Raw genomic sequence first — 26668 nt, forward strand, 5'->3', positions numbered from 1 at the left:
CCATCAATCTCTATGATGAAACTACCTCTTATGAGGACAACCTAAAGAAAAGAAGACCAAGAATTACTTCTGCTGCAGAGGATCAGTTCATCAGTTACTAGCCTCAAGTACCTCAGCATCAGTACCTCAGATAACAGCCGTTATAGGTGATGCACAGGTGTCAAGCACCTCTCAACATCAACTATCCAGTGGAGACTGTGAGAAACAGGCCTTTATGGCTGAATTGCTGCAAATAAGCCATTACTGAGGACTGAAAGCAAGAAGAGGAGACTTGATTGTTTCACGCAAAACTTAGACTGGACATTACATCTGTGGAAATCTGTACTGTACTGTGTGATGAGACAAAATGTAAAGTTTTTGGTACCAACTGTGACTTTGGGAGAGGCAGAAAAAGTGAACTTATGGTTTCTATATGTGTTTTGGCCACCATGAAGCGTGGAGGGGGAACTGTGATTGTGTAGTGTGGTTTGCTGGTGACACTGTTGGTGATTTATTTCCAAATTCCAGACACACCCAGCATGGCTACAGCTACCACAGCATTCTGTGTGACCCACAGTGAGTGGGATGGAGTGCGCGGTCAGATGACATGGCGCCCACAATCGCCTGACCTCAGGCCAAGAGACGTGGTTTGTGATGAGTTAGAGCACAGAGGGAAAGCAAAGCAGCCACCAAGTTCCTCGTGCCTGTGGTAACTTCAAGATTGTTGGAAAGACACTCCAAGTGACTACCTGATGAAGCTATTTGTAAGAGTGCTATGGGAATGTAAAGCGGATTTTTTTTTTTTTTTTTACCTTCCTCTCTTAACTCTTTGTTTCCATGTGTGTTCCTTTTTGGTTTTGCAGCCTTCAGTTTGAATATGCAATGTGCACATTTGAATAAGAACATTCATTGCATGAAAAGCTTTGTTCATATGTTTTACTGGCACTGCATCAGTTAAAGCAATCCAGGGGTAGCCAAATAGGAACAGGTTCCTTACAGATAGAGCAGTCAGACTATGGAATGCCCCGCCACAAGCGGGAGTAACAGAAGATGGTAGATCAGCCTTTATAGGAGGGCTGAATGGTTTATAAACTTGTGATAAGGAAAGGTGATATTCATGAACCTAGATCTTTTTTTTCTTTCAACCTATGTAACTATGTGCCAATTTATGACTTAACCTGTTTGACTATGTATGGCGGTCAACTGTACCAGGTGTTGACATTACTATATTATTTTAATTGCCAAGAAGTTTTTGTTGTGTGTCTCACACTCACTCACACACACACACACACACACACACACACACACACACACGCACACACACACACGCACTCACTCTCGCTCTATGGTTGCTATAATGGCACAGTGGTACAGTCAGGTGGGGTTATAAATCGGACTGAGATCAGAACGCAGTTCACGGACTGGCTTGTGGTTCTCACGACCCGAGCATGATGGTTGCTTAGAAATACATGGAGCTGTCACGCTTGGGTCAGGAGAGCCATTTCCCAGTCTATTCACTGTGTTCTGATCTTGGTCCAATTTATCCAGGGTGTGACTGCGTCCCTGGGCTACACCATAATATTTTGCTTTTAGTAATGATTTTCCATCTTGTCAGCTTTACAATGCATTACGTTCTACTACTGAGGTAAACAATGGCGTCCTAAATTCTCCTCACACGTGTAAGACTGTGTTCCCACGATGAGTATATGGTGAGTTTTGACACTGCAGTTTTTGTCACTTTTTCTCATGTTCAGTTATAATTTAAGCCGCTTTGTTCTTGATACTTCTGGTATTTGGCTTTCACAAAGCTTTCATACAGTCATGTGCGGATTACTTACCTCAGTGCGTTTCTGCTGCGGACTTTCCGCACTTCATGCAATTCGATGAGCGAAATCTGCACATAAAACGCAGTGTTACCTGCATGACAAAGTGACATATTGCCGCTTTCAGTCACCAACCGCAAGTCCATTTATGCAGTGTAATAGGAACACACACAGTGGTGGAAGATTTCTATAAATCCCATCCACTTTGCTGGAACTGCAAGACGCTGCGTGTTTTGTGCAGCGTCAAAAACTCATTGTGGGAACTTACCTAACTGCACACGTGTGATACATACAAATTGGATTTCTTTATTCACAGTTTCAAGATGGTAGACTACAGATTACCCCTTAAAGAGGTTTCTTGAAATGTAATATTGATGGCCTATTCCTCATCAATGTCAGATCAGTGTCCCCCAACAACCAGTACCCTAATGGCCCATTTTATATTAAAGTGAGTGGGAGCTGAGCTGCAGAACCTGAGAACAGGCATGCCACGGTGTATGCAGCAGTTGTGTTCTCCAGGGAACGGCGTACACCTGATGGGTTGGATGCACCATCAGTATCCAGGTCCTGGACCGCTCTTCTGTATGTTCAATGCCACTTCTAAACTTCCTGAATTCTGATAGATGGAAATTAAATATTAATCAGTTATCACCATAGTGTTTGTTCCTTAAGCAAATGATAGAAAGTGGCTGACCCCAAGGGGTGTTATTTTATAAGTGGTGTTAATGACGTGGAACATAAGTCTTAGATATGGGCCACAATCTCGAAAATGTGCTGTCCAGGTTCCCATTCCCAGCTTTATAACGTTCTCCTTATCTTCCTTAGACTATAGAAAGAGATGGAGCTTGGTAAAATAGCTGACATCTTTCTGATTCGGTATCAATATACCATAAATTATGTTGTAGATTGCAAGAATAAACCCCGTCCTGCTCCTGCTCTGCGGTGGGACAGATGATTGGCCTCACTGAGCGACTGCACGCTTTCACACGTCTCTTTGCATTTTTATTCCGTGCACATTTTTCCCTTTTAACTAACAAAGTCTTTTATCAGCTCAGCCTTAAGCAGATTAGAATTTTTTCTTTGACAACAGACATTTGTCATAAGCAATGTTGTTTTAAAAAGTCAAAAGTCTGCTAGCTGAGGGAATCACTAACTACAGAAGATTGTTCAAATATTACCGGGGATGACATGGCATATAAATAATGGGAGAGGGTTAATAAACCAATTTATTATTTGATAACACTTATTTAAAAAAAAAATAAAGGTGAAAATAGAATTACAATTACATTTATATTTCTTCCTTACTGTCCCTCACGTACATTTTTCAGATTCGACCAAATGAAATGACGGAAAATTGTTTCTGGGTGAATGCAAAGGAGGACAAATTTGAAGATAAGGATTTATTCAATCAGCTAGAGAATACCTTCTCATGTCAAAGAAAAGGTAACACGAAATACCACTTATGCCATTCTGCGGAATGTATGTATGATCTTCGGCAAGTCCCACTGGTTTTACTATCTGCCTAGGTGCTGACCCAGTCGGATACTGGGATTGATTCATCACAATCCTTTCATTTCTTTCTGAATTACTGTCCTAGATTCTTCCACTATCTTGTGTCATACAGGCAGAATATTGCCGTAATTATCGAGAGACAATCTAACCTGTCAAAGTTGAGCTTAGTTGTGTGAATATATTATAGTGGAGTTGATATTGGCGATGTTAAAGTTAATGGGCTTCTTGCTGTAGTTTTCATGTAACACTATTATCTGCTGTAACTGCTAGTTATCTCAGAGGTAAGCGTCTTCTATGTATACCCTCCCCTGATTAGCAGCTTTCTGCCAAAGCACAGTAAAAGGCGAAATATGTCAGTGTTGTGAGCGCGGGATCTACAGAACTTCCCATTGAGAGCACTAGCAGAGCTGCAGTAAATGGTGATTTTATCAAAGGAGCCCAGTAAGTGATACATCACTGCAATCTTGTTCTCTAGTCCTATTTGTTTGCTATCAGATTGGGAAATATTAACCTGGTGCCAGTTTCTCCCAACTTAAGACATATTAGTATGTGTTATGTTGAGTCTCCATGTATGGAACGGGCTCGGAAGCTGAGCCTGCACCATACCAGGCAGATTGTGACACTAATAAATAGCAGGCATTTGCCTGCAAATAAAACGGCCTTGTGACGCTCCAATTGTTGTAGTTTAACCACTTAAATGTCGTGGTCAATCCTTGATTGCAGCATTTAAATGACATGATTGCAGTTGACGCCTTGGTCATCAGCTACCCACGACACAATCGAGGCTTGTCCTGGCAGCCAGGAGTCTACTAAAGGTCCCCGTAGCCACCAATTTGAACTCTTGTGAATCTCAGATTGCGCCTGGACTTCATAGGACAACGTCTTACTATATCCTGCAATTGCGGTTATTTTGCAATATATAGCATAAGAAATCTAATTTGCTGCATATTTGACTAAAAACAATTACGGTAAGTGAGACAAAAACGAATCTCCCCCATTTTACAACCTTGAAAAATAAAGAAATAAATACATATGTGGTAATACTACATCCATGAAAATTAGATCTGTCAAGATATAAAATTAATTAGCCCAATTGGTAAAAGTAAAGAGAAAAAAACAACAATGAATACAAATGCAATATGAAGAGATCAAATCGTCGTTTATATCCTAAAACGGTATCAACAAAAATTTTAGCTCACCACGCAAAAATCAAGGCCTCGCTCAGCTCCATCGACGTGAAAATGAATAAGTTAAAGGTCTCAGAAAATGACGAGACAAGCAAAACATTTTTCTTAAGAATTTCCCAATTTTTTTCCAACAAATTAAAATAAATAAATAAAAAATCTTTACAAGTTTGGTATCTTGCTTTGTAATTTTTACAGCACAATGACCTCTGTAAAGAAACCCCCCCAAAAAACTATTGCCATTTGCAGATTTTGTACAGTTAAACCATTTGGAATTTTTTCCCCCTGTTTTCCAGTACATAGAATGGTAAAATGAATGGTAATATTCAAAGCTACAACTCTTCCTTTAAAAAATAACTTCACTTTAAGGCTGTATCAACGCAAGAAAAGTGTGTATGACTCTTGGAAGATGGGTAGGAAACAACAAAAGCAGTATAAGGGGTTAAATAGGGCCAGTGGGCTCTCCTGACATGGCTGCTGTAGGGAGTACAAGGATTTCCTACCACTCCACATTATGGTGTTCCTCCTCGGAGTGTGTCAGATTGGCAGTGTCGCACTGAGTGTGATTGGGTCTCCACACAAGCGTTAATGCCTTGTTATCCATTTATTAATGAAGTTTGAGTAGGAAGAAAGGAGGAACGTCGAGCAATAAGAAAATAAAACCGCTTCTGGATCCACATGGGGCAGATAATTCTTTAGTAAGACAGGCAGCGGTGACCGGTTCTCTAGATGTGAAATGTGACCAGAAGCTGTAGTCGGATCTGTGTTCTGTGCCTGATTTACATCTTACTGCATAGACTTTTACGTTCTAGCTGCAAACAGGTGCATGAAGAACCAGGTCTTGGTGGGGTGGTCCTTATATCATTTTCTGGCGTAAACCCCTCCCCCTAATTAATTACAGTTCCTGATTTCTGTAGGGTCCTGTTCTGATGTTTCTGCTGTCACTTTCCGCTTTCTGGACTATTGGTTTGTGGATTTTTTTCCCATTGTGCTCGGCAAACTCCTTGGTAATTACAGAGGCTGCCATGTTCATGCTAGAGAGCGAAGTGTCGCACAATCCGGAATTAATCATTCTTTTTTAATAGAATCGGTTCTTGTGGCAGTGAGGGGCCTGGCTTTAATACCTCTCATCAGGCAGCTAATAAGGAAATGAAGGTTTGTAGACATTCGTTTGGCCTTTTAATGGGCAACAACTTCCTTGGATCTTGGAAAAATATCAGTTTTTTCCTAATTAGTAGTGATGAGCGAACGTGTTCAGATAAGGTGTTATCTCGGCATGCTCTGGTGCTAACCGAGTGTCTTCGGTGTGCTCGAAAAATATGTTTGAGTTCCCACTACTCCATGTCTGTCTGTTAGGCAATCTCTTCATGTTTTTCGACTGTCGAACAGCCACGAGAAATGCGGCAGCAGGAACTTGAGCATGTTTTTCGAGAACTCCGAAGTCACTCGGTTAGCACCTGAGCATGCTCCGATAACACCTTATCTGCGCACTATCTTTCTTCACTACTAATTAGCCATTGGCGAAAGAACAAGACGAGGAAAGTTCTAGTATTTAGTATTGTGGCTCAGTATTTGACTTGCCTTTCCGTACGTTCCACAATTATTAAAGACTTCAGCAGTGGTGTTGGAAAGCTCTTCTACGCTGCAAGTGCAACTACAGGGAGAAAATGAAATTCTTGTCTCCCGTCAGTCGGGGCGGTGCAGGGAGCTGTTAGTCACTTGTCACCACTCGTTGAGCGCGGCTGTGATCACTCCCCTGCACACTGATGGACGGCCTGCTCAGCAGCGTGTACAGCGTACTTGTGCTCAGCAGGCTTTCAATGAAAGTGCTGGGGAGTGTTTACAGGGTGATCATTGTGTAGTGATCGGTGACTGGAACAGCTCTTTATACAAACACAAGAGCAAATGTGATGTCTAAAGGTAGGGTAGGGTTCCTGGTAATAAACACTATGGCGCCTGGATAAAGTACCCAACTGCAGCTTCATCAGTGGTACTACACAGGTTTGAGGCTGTCCGTTATAAATTTATTTACAAAAAAACCTGAATCGAGCTCTCCAGTGTTTTTTTTTTTTCCCTTTTCCCCTAAATCAGTCAATAATGTGTGTGTGCATTGAGATTATTAAATACTAACTGGTCACCGTTTTCATTGTTCTTCCATTCCTTCTGCATCGTGTGACCGCACTTCTGTCTTTCTGACTCCCACCACTTTCTCTCATTCCTTACTTAATATAATTCTATGACCGCCTCGTTCTGACGCTGAATAACTTTCATTAAGAAGTGACTTTTGGTCAGCACAGGACGCTGTAGGAGCCGCTGGTCATAACTGCAGTCAAGTGATGCAGTAAGGGATTGGAGTAGCACAGGAAACCACAGAAAACAGTGACCAGCGAGTATTTTAATACGTGCACTACACACATATTACTGATTGGTAACAGAGATGGTGTCATGCCGGTAACTCGCACATCCTCCCAGCGCTGTCCCACTCACTGTGGTCACCGCTATGCTTCCCCTCGTATCAGGGCGTCTCCCTGAGTTTCTCTTGCAGCATTCCCCAGCTCTGCTGCATCTTCCTGCTGGATATAGAGAGGCCCGGCCAGTCTCTGCAGGAATTTAACTCTGTTGTGTCCTGCAAAGATAAACTTCCTTGGCCAATCCGCTGCCAGCAGGGGATTTGTTAGGCATCTCCTCCTTCCACTCTTTGTCGGAACTTTGATTCTAGTCAGTAGTCAGGTCAGTAGTAGTCTAGTCTATCTTCCAGTCAAGGGTGTGTTCTGGTTTTGTCTCCTGTTACCGACCCAGCTTGTTCACCTTTTCCCTCTTATCTCTCCTTTTCTGACCTTGGCTTTATATCTTGAACCTGTGCTGCCTGCTCTGACCTCGGACTATCTAAGTCTTTGCCTGTGCCTTCTATACCTCTGATACCTGCCTTAACCCGTTAGCTGCTGTGAGTCCGGACACCAGACATCCGCACTACCCTGACAAAGCTTCATCTGGAGGGTGATACTTGTAGGACACTTTACCACTTTTATTCTGATTTTAGTCATTTGTAGATTGTAGTCTTATATTTTTGGACATACATGGCATGCACATGTTTTTTATATATGGCTTTTATGATGCATGTTGTTGTGATTTTTTTTTTAACACGTGCAGCACCAAGTGTTCATGAAATGTTGGCTGAGCCCAAAATTACATTATGTGGCAGATTGGCCAATATGGAGAGGTGTGCGGAGTGGCGAGATCACTAAGAGGTGTATCCAGTTCTGTCATATTTCATGAGCTTCATTAGGCCTCATTCAGATCTGTCTTTAACATACATGTTTTGTCCATGTTTTTTTCTAAAACGTAGCCATCTGGGAGTATTGGCAAGTTCACATGTCCTGGATGTCCACAAAAGACTAATGTAACATCTGTTCGTGTAGGATCCGAGTCACGGCCCATACTCACAAAATTAAGGGGTCCGTGAAGATGTATGGGCAAAGTGTAAGGATTAGCTGCTTTTTCTACAGAATCATTTTTAGGGGGTTGTGAATATTTCCCTGACGTGAATCTGTTGCATCTTTGGATTGAAGTATGGTTCATCGTTAATAACTATTCATGTGTTTAGGGGACTCATTTCAGATGCACGATGGCTGAGCTGTAATTTTTCCTTTATTCCCTGTAGATACTGAAGAATACAGAGAGATTATCGTGATTTTTGTTTGCTTTGTAGAAATGTCACAAGATGTCACTCTTGTTCCTGCTGCTAGAATAGAAAGTTTTCCCTCTTTCGTGCCATGAACGATTTCTATGTACTGTGTTTTCTACCTTTACTTCATCCTCTTAAGTAGTTCGGTGGCACAGTGACACACATGTTGACCTTAGATCAGTCATTGTGTGATATTGCATTCTTCCCCCTTTATTGAGAAGCATCAGCCGGCATCGCCATGGCCAGACCATTTATTACAGAGAGAATGGAATTTAATAAATTTAGAATTCACTTTGAAAATTAATTATAAGTGCTTGTTCTCTGAGCATGGGAATATTAAAATGTAGTCCTCATGAATATACTAGCCATTATAGGGCTGCTTTTCGCAGAGCTGGAGCTTTATTTCATAATATCTCCGGTCTATTAAAGAAAACAGATCCTGCTCATATATATCCTGTCCTGCTATACTGCACATCTTCCCAGCCATTATGAATTCTATCTAGCAAGGTGACATTTACATGCTTTATGCAGATTATAGCGATAGGTCTGTACACCACGGCTCACCATCCTGAACAGAAAACCTATTGCAAAAACACTCTTTTTTTTTTTTTCCTTAAAATGTGTCCCCTAAATCCAGTAGAAAACTTAAAGGGAATCTGCCTGCAGGTTTTTGATATATAATCTGAGAGCAGCAAGATGTAGGGGCAGAGACCCTGATTCCAATAATGTCACTTACTGGACTGCTTGGTGCAGTTTTGATAGAATCCATGTTTGCTCTGTTGTAGATGTATCAGTGGTCAGAATGCTGAGCTGTCTATAACACCGCCTATAACCCTGACGTAGGGCTGTGGAGTCGGTAAGCCAAACACTGACTCCGACTCTTCAATTTCCCTGACTTCCGACTCCACAGCTCCAACTCCACAGCTCTGCCTCACTACTGAGCATTTACATAAAGTAAGCAAAGATTCATCTCGACTACGACCCCACAGTACTGCCTCACTACTGAGCATGTACATAAAGTGCAGCACAGATTCATCTCATCTACGACCCCACAGCTCTTCCTCACTACTGAGCATGTACATAAAGTGCAGCACAGATTCATCTCAACTACGACCTCACAGCTCTTCCTCACTACTGAGCATGTACATGAAGTGCAGCACAGATTCGAATATCTCAACTAAAAGCCGAGATCCTTTGATCATGAGCAGAACAGACATTTCTAGGACATTAAATAACTCCCAAATTCCCATAAAATTGTGTTTTTTTCATCCTCTGCCTCATTGATCTCAATGGGGGAAAAAAGCTAAAGGAAACAATAAAACAATTGACATTCTGCATCTTTCAAAAAACATATCACAAGTCAAAAAATGAGGCTTGTGAAAGACATCTTAGAAATCTTATCTATTTTGCTGCTACTGTAAAATGCTGAGTTTTTGTTTTTGCTCTAAAATGCCAATAGGGGAAAAAGGGAAGCAAAAATGCTGTGTGTGAACAAGACCATGCACAATTTTTTTTTCTTCCTTCTTTGTAATTGCTATCTGTTTAATCTAAACGTAAAAGCATGCTGTAACGGTGCCTACCCTCTACTCCAGAGGTCCCCGAGCTTGTTGACCTTGAAGAGCCACATCCAGCTGCTGCACCACTGACAGTAGTAGGAAAGACAAATGGTTAGCATTTGACTTTTTGTAAAACGGTGCTAGTGAAAGGAGCCAAAGGTCCCATAGGCATAAGTTCAGAAAAAAAATCACTGCACACGCACAAGAAAAATAATAAAATAATGCTTCAGGTGAGTATTTATTTGATGCTGATAGGTGAAGCGACAATTTAAAGACGTTTCGGCCAATTAATGGCCTTTATCATATAGTCGCCTTTTCAAATAAGCATCATTGGAAAGCCAGGTAAGTCGTGTCACCACAATGAAATATGTCATAGAGCATATTAAGCCCCGGTAGAGTCAATGCCCAGTGTAAGCAATGGGTTCAGGAGGAGTCGGTCTCCAGGGAATACGGGCTTGAGTTATTGGCGGTGCAGTGGAAGATGCAGACCCTCCTGTGTCTTTGCAGTGCGTGCTAGTGTTAGCGACGCCAACTTCTGCCTTGCCGATCCGTTCTCAGCACCCGATCCCTGTTTAAGAATGCTACAGTCATAGATAAGGCCGTACTCTGAGTCCTGAGACTAGTACATCAAGCAGTACATAACTTGTGGGAGAATGAAGGGCTTATGGGTCTCATCCTGTGTTTGATGCGCAGCATCATAGACACTCACATCGTATTTCTTCATTGAAATGTAGCAATGACAAGGCCTAGACAAACCAGTGTCTTCTGCTGGTAATTTGAGGCATCTCTCACATGGATCATGTACGACCACAGTATTTTTAGATCACTTTCAACACCAAGCCCATAAAATAAATCTGTTTTCATGGATTGTAATTTTATAGGCTTAAATGTTAATTTGCCCATTGTGAGGAAATTGCTTCTGTAAAATTGTTAATGAGACCAAGATCAAACCGTAAATTCTTGCTGAATGGATTAAATAATTTGCTTCGAATGGAAACTGTAAAATAGCGATAGAATATATAGAAAAATGATTTTCAAATAGTTTAATCTGGTCTTTGCACCGGCTCAATCTAATTCAATGAGAGAGTGAAGAAAACCCCGATATAATTACAAGTGAGGCGCTCTATTTTTGTTATATAAATGAGCCTGTGGGTAATTGTATTTCTGCTAATGGAAGATTTGAGAATATTGTCTCAGTGTATGGTGCGCTAATTAACATCGGAGGGCTGTGATGATGTCTTTTGTCTTCTCGGGTTGATCTTTTAGCTTTATCTGCATGCATTTTTACTATTAAACAGAGGAACACGCTAATAATGAGCGCTGTGTGACCATATCCGGAAGATATTTTACATTTTCCGGCACAATAGATCAATTCTGACTGAACTTTTCAGACAGGGGCCTCACCTGCATCAGCAGATTCGGGATTTGTATAGATCTATCGAAAAAATCTGCCGCAAGCCGTTATCATATGCCGCATTTCACTTCTACCCTCAAAGTAGGCAATTCAGTGCTTTTTGAGCGAAACTCAGTGGGCCTCATTTATGAAAAGCATCGGAAAGAAAAATGAAAAAAAAGATACTTTTGATAAGTCTTCCTCATTGTATAAAACTGAACCGAGCGCCTAAATGAACAGGTGCATTATGCCTTATGTTAGGTACTGTTGGTAAAAGTCTCCATATGTAAGTTTTGTAACTATATGCCGACCGCCCATAGACTTTAAACATCCTGGTGGTCCGGCTCCAATTCTGCAATGAGGTTCTAAAATGTCACTGCATAGGGGCGCATGTAATTGTGTGGCTGCAGAAAGTGGGATCTGGTTGTCAGAGACAGATAAAATCCCCATAGAGGTGACAGACGTTTCTATACTGTCTGCGCCTTCTCTATCGCTGTAGACCGTGATCACTGTGTATGGAGGAGGACCTGGAGCCGCTGGGGCATAGTACACACAGACAGTTCTGCTCCATTTCCCCTGCAACTGGAGCGAATATACTAGACCCAAGTACAAGGGAAGTAAGATGAAAATAAATCGTTTTCGATATGTAAACCCCACCCTAAAAAACAAACAAAAGAATCCTTCATAACGTTATGGTTGGCGCAATGTGTAAAATAAATCATAAAAAAAGGACTTATTAAAATAAAAAGCCACCATCAATCCAAATTGCTGTTACTAGTCTCACTCCCATAAAAAGTATTCAATATACACAAATATTTTTGGGAATGGGAACAAGTTTTTCTATTTTAAGTTTAATGGTCCCAATATCGGTAATAAAGAGTAAAAATAGTATTAACCCCTTCCCGACCCATAACGCCACGTAGGCGTCATGAAAGTCGGTGCCAATCCGACCCATGACGCCTATGTGGCGTCATGGAAAGATCGCGTCCCTGCAGATCGGGTGAAAGGGTTAACTCCCATTTCACCCGATCTGCAGGGACAGGGGGAGTGGTAGTTTAGCCCAGGGGGGGTGGCTTCACCCCCTCGTGGCTACGATCGCTCTGATTGGCAGTTTCACTTTCAACAGCCAATCAGAGCGATTTGTAATATTTCACCTATTATAACTGGTGAAATATTACAATCCAGCCATGGCCGATGCTGAAATATCATCGGCCATGGCTGGAAATACTAATGTGCCCCCACCCCACCCCACCGATCGCCCCCCCAGCCCCCCGATCTGGCCGGTACACTGCTCCGGCTCCCCTCCATCCAGTGCTCCGCTCCCCCCCGTGCTCTTGTCCGCTCCCCCCGTGCTCCAATCACCCCCCCGTGCTCCAATCACCCCCCCTGCATTCCGATCCACCCCCCCGTGCTCCGTTCCAGCCCCCGTACTCCGTTCCAGCCCCCCGTGCTCCGTTCCACGCCCCCGTGCTCCGTTCCAAGCCTGCCGCGCTCCGATTCCCCCCCCCCGTGCTCCGATCCCCCCCCCCCCCTGGTCCCCCCCACCCCACCCCATCATACTTACCGATCCTGCCGGGGTCCCGTCCGTCTTCTCCCTGGGCGCCGCCATCTTCCAAAATGGCGGGCGCATGCGCAGTGCGCCCGCCGAATCGGCCGGCAGATTCGTTCCAAAGTGCATTTTGATCACTGAGATAGATTATATCTCAGTGATCAAAATAAAAAAAATAATAAATGACCCCCCCCCCATCCCCCCCCTTTGTCACCCCCATAGGTAGGGACAATAAAAAAATAAATTTTTTTTCCCCACTAATGTTAGAATAGGGTTAGGGTTAGGGGTAGGGTTAGGGTTAGGGGTAGGGTTAGGCCTAGGGTTAGGGGTAGGGGTAGGGCTAGGGTTAGGGTTAGGGGTAGGGTTAGGCCTAGGGTTAGGGGTAGGGTTAGGGCTAGGGTTAGGGTTTCGGTATGTGCACACGTATTCTGGTCCTCTGCAGATTTTTCCGCTGCGGATTTGATAAATCCGCAGTGCTAAACCGCTGCGGATTTATGGCGGATTTACCGCGTTTTTTTCTGCGCATTTCACTGCGGTTTTACAATTGCTATTTTCTATTTGAGCAGTTGTAAAACCGCTGCGGAATCCGCAGAAAGAAGTGACATGCTGCGGAATGTAAACCGCTGCGTTTCCGTGCAGTTTTTCCGCAGCATGTGTACAGCGATTTTTGTTTCCCATAGGTCTACATTGAACTGTAAACTCATGGGAAACTGCTGCGGATCTGCAGCGTTTTCCGCAGTGTGCACATACCTTTAGAATTAGGCTATGTGCACACGGTGCGGATTTGGCTGCGGATTGGCCGCTGCGGATTCGCAGCAGTATTCCATCAGGCTTACAGTACCATGTAAACATATGAAAAACCAAATCCGCTGTGCCCATGGTGCAGAAAATACCGCGCGGAAACGCTGCGTTGTATTTTCCGCAGCATGTCAATTCTTTGTGCGGATTCCGCGGCGTTTTACACCTGTTCCTCAATAGGAATCCGCAGGTGAAATCCGCACAAAAAACACTGGAAATCCGCGGAAAATCCGCAGGTAAAACGCAGTGCCTTTTACCCGCGGATTTTTCAAAAATGGTGCGGAAATATCTCACACGAATCCGCAACGTGGGCACATAGCCTTAGGGTTAGGGTTGGAATTAGTGTTGTGGTTAGGGTTGTGATTAGGGTTATGGCTACAGTTGGGATTAGGGTTAGGGGTGTGTTGGGGTTAGTGTTGGGGTTAGTGTTGGAGGTATAATTGAGGGGTTACCACTGTTTAGGCACATCAGGGGTCTCCAAACGCAACATGGCGCCACCATTGATTCCAGCCAATCTCGTATTCAAAAAGTCAAATGGTGCTCCCTCACTTCCGAGCCCTGACGTGTGCCCAAACAGTGGTTTACCCCCACATATGGGGTATCAGTGTACTCAGGATAAACAGCGCAACAATTACTGGGGTCCAATTTCTCCTGTTACCCCTGTGAATCTAAAAAAATGCTTGCTAAAACATCATTTTTGAGGAAAGAAAAATGATTTTTTATTTTCACGGCTCTGCGTTGTAAACGTCTGTGAAGCACTTGGGGGTTCAAAGTGCTCACCACATATCTAGATAAGTTCCTTTCGGGGTCTAGTTTCCAAAATGGGGTCACTTGTGGGGGGTTTCTACTGTTTAGGCACATCAGGGGCTCTGCAAACGCAACGTGACGCCCGCAGAGCATTCCATCAAAGTCTGCATTTCAAAACGTCACTACTTCACTTCCGATCCCCAACGTGTGCCCAAACAGTGGTTTACCCCCACATATGGGGTATCACCGTACTCCGGAGAAACTGGACAATAAATATTGGGGTCAAATTTCTCCTGTTACCCTTGGGAAAATTTAAAAAATTCTGGGCTAAATAATTATTTGAGGAAAGAAAACGTATTTATTATTTTCACGGCTCTGCATTATAAACTTCTATGAAGCACTTGGGGGTTCAAAGTGCTCACCACACATCTAGATAAGTTCCTTTGGGGGTCTAGTTTCCAAAATGGGGTCACTTGTGGGGGGTTTCTACTGTTAAGCCACATCAGGGGCTCTGCAAACGCAACGTGACGCCCACAGAGCATTCCATCAAAGTCTGCATTTCAAAACGTCACTACTTCACTTCCGAGCCCCGGCATGTGCCCAAACAGTGATTTACCCCCACATATGGGGTATCAGCGTACTCAGGAGAAACTGGACAACAACTTTTGGGGTCAAATTTCTCCTGTTACCCTTGGGAAAATAAAAAATTGCAGGCTAAAAGATCATTTTTGAGAAAATAATTTTTATTTTTTATTTTCATGGCTCTGCGTTATAAACTTCTGTGAAGCACTTGGGGGTTCAAAGTCCTCACCACACATCTAGATTAGTTCCTTTGGGGGTCTAGTTTCCAAAATGGGGTCATTTCTGGGGGATCTCCAATGTTTAGGCACACAGGGGCTCTCCAAACGTGACATGGTGTCCGCTAATGATTGGAGCTAATTTTCCATTTAAAAAGCCAAATGGCGTGCCATCCCTTCCGAGCCCTGCCGTGCGCCCAAACAGTGGTTTACCCCCACATATGGGGTATCAGCGTACTCAGGACAAACTGGACAACAATATTGGGTCCAATTTCTCCTATTATCCTTGGCAAAATAGGAAATTCCAGGCTAAAAGATCATTTTTGAGAAAATAATTTTTATTTTTTATTTTCATGGCTCTGCGTTATAAACTTCTGTGAAGCACCTGGGGGTTTAAAGTGCTCAATATGCATCTAGATAAGTTCCTTGGGGGGTCTAGTTTCCAAAATGGGGTCACTTGTGGGGGAGCTCCAATGTTTAGGCACACAGGGGCTCTCCAAACGCGACATGGTGTCCGCTAACAATTGGAGCTAATTTTCCATTCAAAAAGTCAAATGGCGCGCCTTCCCTTCCGAGCCCTGCCGAGTGCCCAAACAGTGGTTTACCCCCACATTTGAGGTATCGGCGTACTCGGGAAAAATTGCCCAACAAATTTTATGATCCATTTTATCCTACTGCCCATGTGAAAATGAAAAAATTGAGGCGAAAAGAATTTTTTTGTGAAAAAAAAGTACTTTTTCATTTTTACAGATCAATTTGTGAAGCACCTGAGGGTTTAAAGTGCTCACTAGGCTTCTAAATAAGTTCCTTGGGGGGTCTAGTTTCCAAAATGGGGTCACTTGTGGGGGAGCGCCAATGTTTAGGCACACAGGAGCTATCCAAACGCGACATGGTGTCCGCTAACAATGGAAATAATTTTTCATTCAAAAAGTCAAATGGCGCTCCTTCCCTTCCGAGCCTTACCATGTGCCCAAACAGTGGTTTACCCCCACATGTGAGGTATTGGTGTACTCAGGAGAAATTGCCCAACACATTTTAGGATCCATTTTATCCTGTTGCCCATGTGAAAATGAAAAAATTGAGGCTAAAAGAATTTTTTTTGTGAAAAAAAAGTACTTTTTCATTTTTACGGATCAATTTGTGAAGCACCTGGGGGTTCAAAGTGCTCACTATGCATCTAGATAAGTTCCTTGGGGCGTCTAGTTTCCAAAATGGGGTCACTTGTGGGGGAGCTCCAATTTTTAGGCACACGGGTGCTCTCCAAACGTGACATGGTGTCCGCTAAAGAGTGGAGCCAATTTTTGATTCAAAAAGTCAAATGGCGCTCCTTCCCTTCCAAGCCCTGCCGTGCGCCCAAACAGTGGTTTACCCCCACATATGAGGTAGCAGCGTACTCAGGACAAATTGGACAACAACTTTCGTGGTTCAGTTTCTCCTTTTACCATTGGGAAAATGAAAAAAAATTGTTGCTAAAAGATTATTTTTGTGACTGAAAAGTTAAATGTTCATTTTTTCCTTCCATGTTACTTCTGCTGCTGTGAAGCACCTGAAGGGTTAATAAACTTCTTGAATGTGGTTTTGAGTACCTTGAGGGGTGCAGTTTTTAGAATGGTGTCACTTTTGGGTATTTTCAGCCATATAGACCCCTCAAACTGACTTCAAATGTGAGGTGGTCCCTAAAAAAAAATGGTTTTGTAAATTTCGTTGTAAAAATGACAAATCGCTGGTCAAATTTTAACCCTTATAACTTCCTAACAAAAAAAAATTTTGTTTCCAAAATTGTGCTGATGTAAAGTAAACATGTGGGAAATGTTATTTATTAACTATTTTGTGTCACATATCTCTCTGGTTTAACAGAATAAAAATTCAAAATGTGAAAATTGCGAAATTTTCAAAATTTTCGCCAAATTTCCGTTTTTATCACAAATAAACGTAGAATTTATTGACCTAAATTTACCACTAACATGAAGCCCAATATGTCACGAAAAAACAGTCTCAGAACCGCTAGGATCCGTTGAAGCGTTGCTGAGTTATTACCTCATAAAGGGACACTGGTCAGAATTGCAAAAAACGGCAAGGTCTTTAAGGTCAAAATAGGCTGGGTCATGAAGGGGTTAAAATGAAGTCTTGTGTACCATGAAACAAAAAGATGCAAAAATTACTTGGATATCCAAGCGAGAAAATGAACTGAAAAAAAAAACAAACATGTGCCTGGTGAGCAGCAGGGGTAAATATCGATCCTGGCTTAAACTGGTTAAACAAAAGAGCTTCTTTCTGAAGGCAGTTGAAATCAAAATTATTCACCCCAAATTGCAAAATGTACCAACTTTCTGCTGTTTGCAGTAAATGAATAAGCAAGAACAATTGGAAGAACATAGCCCAAGTGAAATAACGAGTGGTTTCTCCAAATTCAACACAAAATGGCACTTTTAATTACTTCTGATGTCTTAGGCTACTTTCACACATCAGGTTTTTAGTGTCAGCCTAAATCCGGCTAATTTTCAAAAAACCGGACCAGGTGAATGTTGCCGCTGGATCAGGTTTTTTTCCCATAGACTTGTATTAGTGTCAGATTGCATCGGATGACATTGCGTTTTGTCCGGTTTTCGCCGGATCCAGCAATTCGGCTGCTTCCGGTTTCTTGAAAAAAACTCCATAGCATTGCACTTCCGGCTGTTTGCTAGAATGGAAGCCTATGGGAGCTGGAAGGTGCCGGATCTGGAAAAAGGCGGATCCGGCGGCCTCATCTGGTTTTTTAAACTGAGCATGCTCCAAATTTTATTTTTATAATCTAGATAGGCTAGCCGGATATGTAAAAAAAATGGATCCGTCGCATCAGTTTTTCACAATCTGCGCCGGATCCAGTTTTTCCAACATTCGCCAGATTTAGCTTGACACTGAAAACCTGATGTGTGAAAGTAGCCTTAGGGTAAGGTCACACTCGGTATTTTTGCTGCGTTTTTTTATGCTAATTTTCAGCTGCTTTTTACAGTACCAGCAAAGCCTATGGGATTTCAGAAATCTCATGCACACACATTGGGTTTTTGTGTGATCAGTATTTTGTGCTTTGCTGCATTTTTGGACATAGGGCTTGTCTCTTCTTTCAGTGTTTTTGCTGCGTTTTTTTCAGCGTTTTTCACCCTTTGACTTGAATGGGTGTTGAAAAAACGCTGCAAAAATGCACGTATCATTATTTGCTGTTTTTTTGCTGCTGAAAATTCAAGGACATTAGCCTGGACAAAGAAAGAAAAACGCACCTAAACCTGCGTGTTTGACGCAGCTTCTTTCCTGCCAAGATCATCGGGTTTTGCTGCAGAAAAAAATCATCATAAACGCCCTGTGTGAGCTTACCCTTAATTATTAATCCTCCTCATTCTGCTGAATGTATCTCTAGGAACATTCATTACCTTTTTGTATTCTTTTCATTGTGTCGGACAGTGATTTCTTTAAACTTTGTGGAGCACTCTCCAGGAATATTAGTGAGGCCTCTCTGCATTGGGAGTGGGCTAAGATTCTTCAGAAAAATCGCAGGAAGCCGATGTATTTCTGTGCTTCATGTTTGCAGCAGGTCATAACAGCCAGAAGGGCTCTACAAAGTACTAAAGTCGCTGGTCATGAAGGGGTTGAATAATTCTGAGATTGCAGGAACGGGGGTTGATAGAGGCATTTTGTATTGAAACTAGAGAAGTGAGTTTTTATTAGTTTGGGGAGTTATTTTTTTCATTGGTTTGGCTCAAACAGCAGAAAGTTTGTACATTTTGCTAATAAACATAATTTGCAAGGTGGGTTGAGTGTTTTTGAGTGCAACTATAGGTTTATGTTTAATATAGTATTTTGAAAGCAGAACAATTACCTTTAAAGATCCCCTCACCAGGTGAAAAGTGGCCCATTTATCCTTGGTGATAGTTCCGGATCATAGGTACCCGGCTAATAGACTGTGAGGTTTCCTTTGGGGTACACTGCCTCTTTTTATCTTCTGAATGCTTTATTTCCCAAGCCTTTTGCCTGCCTGCTATTCTTTATCTCTGTCTTCACATGTGACATTGATCGCTTCCATTTCCTCCTAATTACATTCTGTTGTGCTAGGATGCACAGCGTCTTATGAATGATGAAGTATATTGTCCAGTATGTGCACACGTCATACGTCTACACAGGACATTACTTGGGTCCAATCCCCGATGCTTATTGCTCTCTGCCACGTGCCGGCTTCTGTACTTTTCTCGTTACCGTATATTTTTCTAGCTTTATTTGACACTCTGACATTGTAGAATTTCTGGGCATGCTTTTGTTCTGCCGGATGACTAACTTTCTTTTTTCTTGTTTATTTGCTGCACTTGGCTGCTTGCTTCTGTTTGCCTCCATCACAGCTATAGAAGGTTAGTGCACTTTTCAACCTTTGTGAGCTTAATATTTCATGCTGTATATTGCTTTTTTTTTTCTTTTGTACTACTATTTTTCGTGTTTTGTGTTGCCATTGAGGCTCAGTTTCACTCCTTTATTAGTATATAGGTGCTCCGTGTAGTATGATTGTTCCATTTTATTAAATTGCTTTCTTCTAAACCTTGATTTTCTTTACAGATTCTCAGTGAGTCATTTTATACGTTTGTATGAACATAACTAAATGTATGAATATCCTATACTGAAACTTGTCCAATTACACGATTCCTTTACTGTAAGTTTAGTCAATGCTCCATATTTTAGGATGTTGTGCCTGTACTCGAACGGCTAATGAGGTTAGAGAGAAGTAAAAAGGCAAGATATCGTTATCAAAGGATAATTAGTGTTGACAGAGTTAAAGCAGAATTCTCAATATTGAAAGTTATCCCCTATCCATGGGTTACGGGATAACCATACGATTGCTCTGGCCCTATGAACTGAGACTCTGTAGAACCTCAACTGAATAGAGCAGAAGTCAGTCATGCGCTCCCATTAAGAGTGAATGGAGCGGTGTTGTGCATAAAATCAACCACTGCTTCATTCAGCCAGGAACAGCCCCGGTTTTCAAGGTTGCTTAGTTGGACCCCCAGCGATTAGAACGTTTTCATTTAGTGCATAGTATCAAGGCCTTCATGCACATTAGATTAATGTTGGATAAACACACAGAAATCTTCGAGCTTGTCAGACAGTGTAACGTGTATGGTGACCTCCCGACTCTCACCCAACAGTGCATGTCGGGAAGATAATGATCTGTCATGTCTGATATTGGACTGACAATCGAGTAGAGAGATGATTGTCCGGCTTGCAATATTACATTCCTGTAACAGCCCTTACAGGAAAGTTGATGGTCAATTGCAGTCTTAGCTTCTGGAGCCATTCCATCAGCTTTCTTCGCTCTCCAGATCAGCTTTGTAAGTGTATTAAATTGGTAAGACAAGACTTTACCATAAACGTGGTGGTCCACTAGTTAACAAGTTACATACACATACCTGATTTACGGTACATGGAGAGTGTCCTCAGATGGCAGCCAGCTCTGCCCAAACTAATGCATGAGGCTGCTTTTGGATCCTTCATCAGCAGAATTGATGCAACGATTACAGCTGCATTTGGCCCTATACTTCCCATCAAAAAGGCTAAAACCACAGGGCTCATATTGTCAGGTAATAGGGTCCGTTAGACCACAGTGATATGTCTTGTGTGACGTACCAGGCAGAACATTGTAAAAGTATAACAAGGAAATTGGCACACCAACCTGTGTGATAAAATATCAAAACTTTATTCTGGCTACCAAGCCTTGTTAAAACCGTAGAAAGACAGCTAAAAGTAAAAGTGGCAACGATGATGAACTCAGGCTTACCGGGCACATGTGTATGCTTGAGTGATGTAGCTGACATTTGTAACACATGTATATATATTTCTGAATGATTAAAATATTATGTTTGTGTTTTCTGGTAACCCAGAGATTGAAATTCTACAGACAACAAACATTCACGTCTTAAAGTGTTTTGTTTCTCACATTTTATTATACTGGGTTCCTCCAACTGCATGGTAGACACGGTAATACATTGCATAAGAGGAAAACTTCTATATGCGTCGTCATATGAGTTTTTCAGTAAGGTGTAAATTATTGTTTATGGAGTTCATTTGTTTTCTGATTTTGTTCCACTATCAACTTTTAATTTAAAGGGAACCTGTCATAAAAAACAGAATTTACCTGTAGCCACACTACGGTGTAGGATGTCCCTTGGCACGGCCCAGTTGACTGCAAGGGAGTGGCTGTAGGGAGAATATAAGTTCAGCAACAGACCATTCAGTTAGCTAGTTGCATAGGTTAGAACAGTATTTACCTGTAGATCAACACATTATTACACGACTGCTAATAAGCTACTGAGCTAGAGCAACAATTCTTATTATGTATAGCATCCAATATAGAAGAAACAGGACAACACTCACTAATAAGGCAAAAAACAGATGGGGGACGCGAGATCACACTAAGGCTGCAACCGTTTCGCCCTGGTCTACGCTGCTTCTGGCCCTCAGAAAAATGTGGTCTGCATGTCCCCCATCTGGATTTTTTTTTTGCACTTGTTGAAGATAGAGATGTTTTGCCTTATTGCTGAATGCTATCATGTTTCTTCTTTATTGGACACTAAATGTTTTTAATCCCATTCTTTTTGGTTATAAAATCAAAATATTATTATTTATTATTATTAGCACCATTTCTTCCATGGCGCTTTACATATGAGGAAGGGTATACATAATAAAAACAGGTACAATAATCTTGAACAATACAAGTCACAACTGGTGCAGGAGGAGAGAGGACCTTGCCCGCGAGGGCTCAATATTGTTGTAATATGTGTATTATAAAAAAAGTGCACATTTACGTCTTTTGACCCAGAGCCACCCATTATATGGAACTGCTATGTTGTTTTATATAAGAGTATTAAGGATCAATATTAACATTTTTGTCTCCCTGCTCTGTGCAAGACCATCATAAAGGCTGCACATAGCATGCTGAGACCTATATAAACATACTGTATATGGAGAGAGAGGTCATTCTATGTAAGCATTTGACTCTGATTAGTCATCCTAGACTCATAGCTACTGGCCATCTTGTCATAGTATGTCTTAAGTGGTTTGGAGTAGAACCTTCTTGGCTTCTCTGATTCCTGCAGTCTATGGTCAGGGCATGGTCTACTGCCAGGTTCCCTTTCATGGTCATTCTTCTCAATCCAGGTCTGTTTCATATTTATCTGGTTCATCAGCCATGTGGGCAAAATTATTACATTTTATAGAAATATGTTTTATAGGAAAAAAATAAATGATCTTCTAGAGTAAAACTACTAAAATCTTTACGAAATAAGATTGACATCTAGATATACTCTCTATCTTGAAGCTCATCAAGGGAATGCCAAGAGTGCAAAGCAGTCATCAAAGCAAAAGGTGGCTACTTTGAAGAACCTAGAATATAAGACATAATTTCAGTTGTTTCACACTTTTTTGTTAAGTATATAATTCTACATGTGTTAATTCATAGTTTTGATCAGTGTGAATGTACAATTTTCATAGTCATGAAAATACAGAAAAATCTTTAACTGAGAAGGTGTGTCCAAACTTTTGGTCTGTACTGTAGGTGGCATATCGAAAGTACAGTAGTGTTCAATATAATAGCAGTCCAATATGACTAACCAGATTAATCACTGGTTTTGGTATAAATTATATTACCGCATAACAATTTACCAGTTGGGTGCAGTAGATTCTAAGAAAACCACCAGACTCGGCATTCACGATCTGCATGTTCCTGAGTCTGTGTATTAGGCCCCTTTCACACATCAGGTGTTTGCCTTCAGGCACAATCCGACAAAAATTATGAAAAAAACAGATCTGGCAAAAGTTGCCACCGAATCCGTTTTTTTTTTCTCACAGACTTGTATTAGCATTGGAAAAAATTGGAAAAAATTAGTTTTCTGACGGCTGGAGAAATGTAGATAGGAGCGTTTTTCCTGTCCGGCAAAAAAACGCCCAGTGACGGATCCGGCGAAAAACTGATGAAACGTGAGGTGAAATGATGGAATCCGGCAACCGATTCCGTTTTTTTTTTCTTTCAAGAAATCATGCATTTTCCATTTTGGAAAATCTCTCTATCTCTGTCGATCAGGAAGTCCAAACTCTATCCCTGGGTAATAATAATAATTAAAAAAATGTCGGATCCGGCAGAAAAGCGGATCCGTCACATCAGTTTTTCACAATTTGCCGTGGGTCTGTTTTTTTTCACAATTAGCTTGTGCCGACGGCTAAAAACTGATGTGTGAAAGGGGCCTTAGGCCATGTTCACACAGTGCGTTTTTTACCGCGGAACCGCGGCGGTTTTGCCGCTGCGGTTCCGCAGCTGTTTTCCATGCAGGGTACAGTACACTGTACCCTATGGAAAACAGGACACACTGTGCACATGGTCCGGAAATTGTAAAAAAAAAGCCGCGCTGAATAGCTCCCGGAAAAAAGGAGCATGTCAATTCTTCTTCCTGAACCGCAGCGGTTCTGCACCCATAGACCTCCATTGTGAGGTCAAAATCGCAGTAAAACCCGCAGATCAAAAATATATCTGCGGGTTTTACTGCGATTTGATGTGCAGAACCGCTGCAGCAGGAAGTGCGGGGGAGCGGGCGGAAGTGCGTGGGCGGAGTGTGGCTGCCCCCCCGTGCTCCGATCCCGCTCCCCCCGTGCTCCGATGCCCCCCCCGTGCTCCGTTGCCCCCCCCCAGTGCTCCGATGCCCCCCCCGTGCCCTAATCTCCCCCCCTAATACTTACCCGGCGTCCTGGTGTCCGTCCGGCCGTCTTCTCCCTGGGCGCCGCCATCTTGCAAAATGGCGGGCGCATGCGCAGTGCGCCCGCCGAATCTGCCGGCCGGCAGATTCGCTCCAAAGTGCATTTTGATCACTGAGATAGGTTATATCTCAGTGATCAAAATAAAAAAATAGTAAATGACACCCCCCCCACTTTGTCACCCCCATTGGTAGGGACAATAAAAAAATTAAGAATTTTTTTTTTTCACTAAGGTTAGAATAGGGTTAGGGTTAGGGGTAGGGTTAGGGTTAGGGTTAGGGGTAGGGTTAGGGGTAGGGGTAGGGGTAGGGGTAGGGTTAGGGTATTTTCAGCCATTTTAGCCCTAAAATGCTTCCTAGGAAACACACAGTAAAAAAAGGATAAAAAAACGCATCAAAAAATGCATCAAAAAACGCATCAAAAACGCATCAAAAAAGGACAAAAAAAGGACCTGCGTTTTCTGCCAAGAGCTGCAGTTTTTAAAAAAAACTGTCCTGAAAACAAAAGGATGGAAATCCTGAACGTGTGAACATACCCTTAGAGTAATTAATTGAAAGGGGGTGTTCAAAATAATAGCAGTGTGGAGTTCAATTAGTGAGGTCAATCATTCTGTGAAGAAACAGGTGTGAATCAGGTGGCCCTTAGTTAAAGGGACACTGTCACCTGAATTTGGAGGGAACAATCTTCAGCCATGGAGGCGGGGTTTTTGGGTGTTTGATTCACCCTTTCCTTACCCGCTGGCTGCATGCTGGCTGCAATATTGGATTGAAGTTCGTAGGACATGCCTGCACAAGGTGCAATCTTGCCTTGCGCAGGCGTGTACTATGGAGGACAGAGAATGAACTTCAATCCAATATTGCAGCCAGCATGCAGCCAGCGGGTAAGGAAAGGGTGAATCAAACACCCAAAAACCCCGCCTCCATGTCTGAAGATTGTTCCCTCCAAATTCAGGTGACAGTGTCCCTTTAAAGTCAGGACATGTTATACTTGCATTTCCCCTTGAAAGCCAGAGAAATATGGGTCGTTCGAGACATTGTTCAGAAGAACAGCGTACTTTGATTAAAAAGTTGATTGGAGAGGGTAAAACTTCTAAAGAAGTGCAGACAATGATCATCTGTTCAGCTAAAATGATCTCCAGTGCTTTAAAATGGAAAGCCAAACCAGAGAGATGTGAAAGAAAATGTATGACTACCATTCGAAGGGATGGAAGAATAACAAGAATGGCAAAGCTCAGCCAATGATCAGCTCCAGGATGAGCAAAGACGCAAGTTACCTGTGAGTACTGCGATAGTGAGAAGACGCCTGTGTGAGGCTAATCTGTTAACAAGAAGTCCCCGCAAAGTCACTGTTAAAACAAAGACATGTACTGAAGAGGATACAATCTGCCAAAGAAAACCTCAACTGGCCTAAAGAGAAATGGAGAAACATTTTATGGACTGATGAAAGTAAAATTGTTCTTTTTGGGCCCAGGAGCTGTAGACAGTTCATGAGACGACCCCCAAACTCTGCCTTCAAACCACAGTACACTCTGACGACAGTGAAGCATGGTGGTACAAGCATCATGATATGGGCAGGTTTCTTTTACTATGGTGCCGGAACTATTTACCTCATACCAGGGATCGTGGACCAGTTTGCATATATTAAAATACTTGGAGGTCATGTTGCCTTACGCTGAAGAGGATATGCCCTTGAAATGGATGTTTCAACAAGACATTGACCCTAAACACACCAGTAAATTAGCAAAATATTGGTTTCGGAACACTTGTGAGATGACATAAAAAAAATGCAATTTCTGAGGCAACGTCAACAAATGGGCATCCCAAAATTGTGGGATTAAGTCCAAGCATCCTGGGCTGGAATAAGAGGTGACGGGGGCCAGATGTTGGATGAATCTATGCAACATAGATGGGAAGCAGTTCTGAAAAACTGTGCATATACAACAAAATATTAGGTTAGTGATTCACAGAAATGCTAAATCCTCAAAAATAGTGCATATTGTGAGTTTGTGAGTAAAGACCAATGCAGACACTATTTTTTAGAACAGCCCAATGTTCAATTTTTATTTTCTGTAAAGTAGTTACAAATTATATACCTTTCTCTTCATGTTTTGAATTAGAAAACAGTGTGTAATGTTCCCAATGCATGGACATAGAAACTAGTGTAAAGATTTTGTGATTAACTCGTTTTTTAACACACTGCTGTTATTTTGAACACTACTGTATGTACTATAAATGTCTGATAGGTACAAATTCTTATGGGTTTCTTGCCTCCACCAAGCAGCACTCTCATGGAACGTTAAGTCTTTTGGACGAGGATTTGGAATAGATTCTGCTCCTAAATCCACATAAAAATCTGCATCAATTACTCTTTGAACGAGTTTACAACTGATTATTATGGGAAAAGCAACTATAGTGCACACAGTACTGTGTTCTTCATGTTTTGAACATTTTCTAGTAAAACCAGTAGCCAGTTTATTCAAAGTATTTGATGCAATTTTTAATGTGGATTTTCCAGTAGAATTCACTTGTAAATCCTCATTAAAATCTTTCAGAATTTACCCTAAAGAAGAAGTCATCATGCATGTGGCTCTCTATTAAAGGTTATGGGTTTTGTGCAGACACTGATGGAGACCTGACATACTCGTTTCTGAAGCGCAGAACTGCTCCAGAAGACCCCATACTCCTAATGTATGAGGCATCCAGAGATGTCTGCACCGGGGAGCACCATTAGTATTTACCAGTCAACTACTCTTCTGTAGAGATGGGCGGACACCTGGATGTACGGGTCCGGTGGGTTCGGCCGAACAGTTATAAAAAGTTTGGGTTCTGGTACTAGAATAGTACCCAGACCCAAACCCCATTCACTAGAATGGGGGGGGGGGGTCC

General features: G+C 42.1%; 1 protein-coding gene across 2 annotated transcripts in view; it reads left to right on the plus strand.

Moving 5' to 3' along the window:
- DIAPH3 (diaphanous related formin 3) overlaps positions 1–26668 on the plus strand; it is a 789152-nt gene that overhangs the window by 304472 nt on the left and 458012 nt on the right. For both annotated transcript variants that reach the window (XM_069758173.1, XM_069758174.1), the window contains exon 17: positions 3131–3245. In XM_069758173.1, coding sequence (XP_069614274.1) covers positions 3131–3245 — 115 coding nt within the window. The remainder of the gene's footprint in view (positions 1–3130; positions 3246–26668) is intronic.

Source organism: Ranitomeya imitator, chromosome 3 (genome assembly GCF_032444005.1).
Source record: "Ranitomeya imitator isolate aRanImi1 chromosome 3, aRanImi1.pri, whole genome shotgun sequence".
NCBI lineage: Eukaryota > Metazoa > Chordata > Amphibia > Anura > Dendrobatidae > Ranitomeya > Ranitomeya imitator.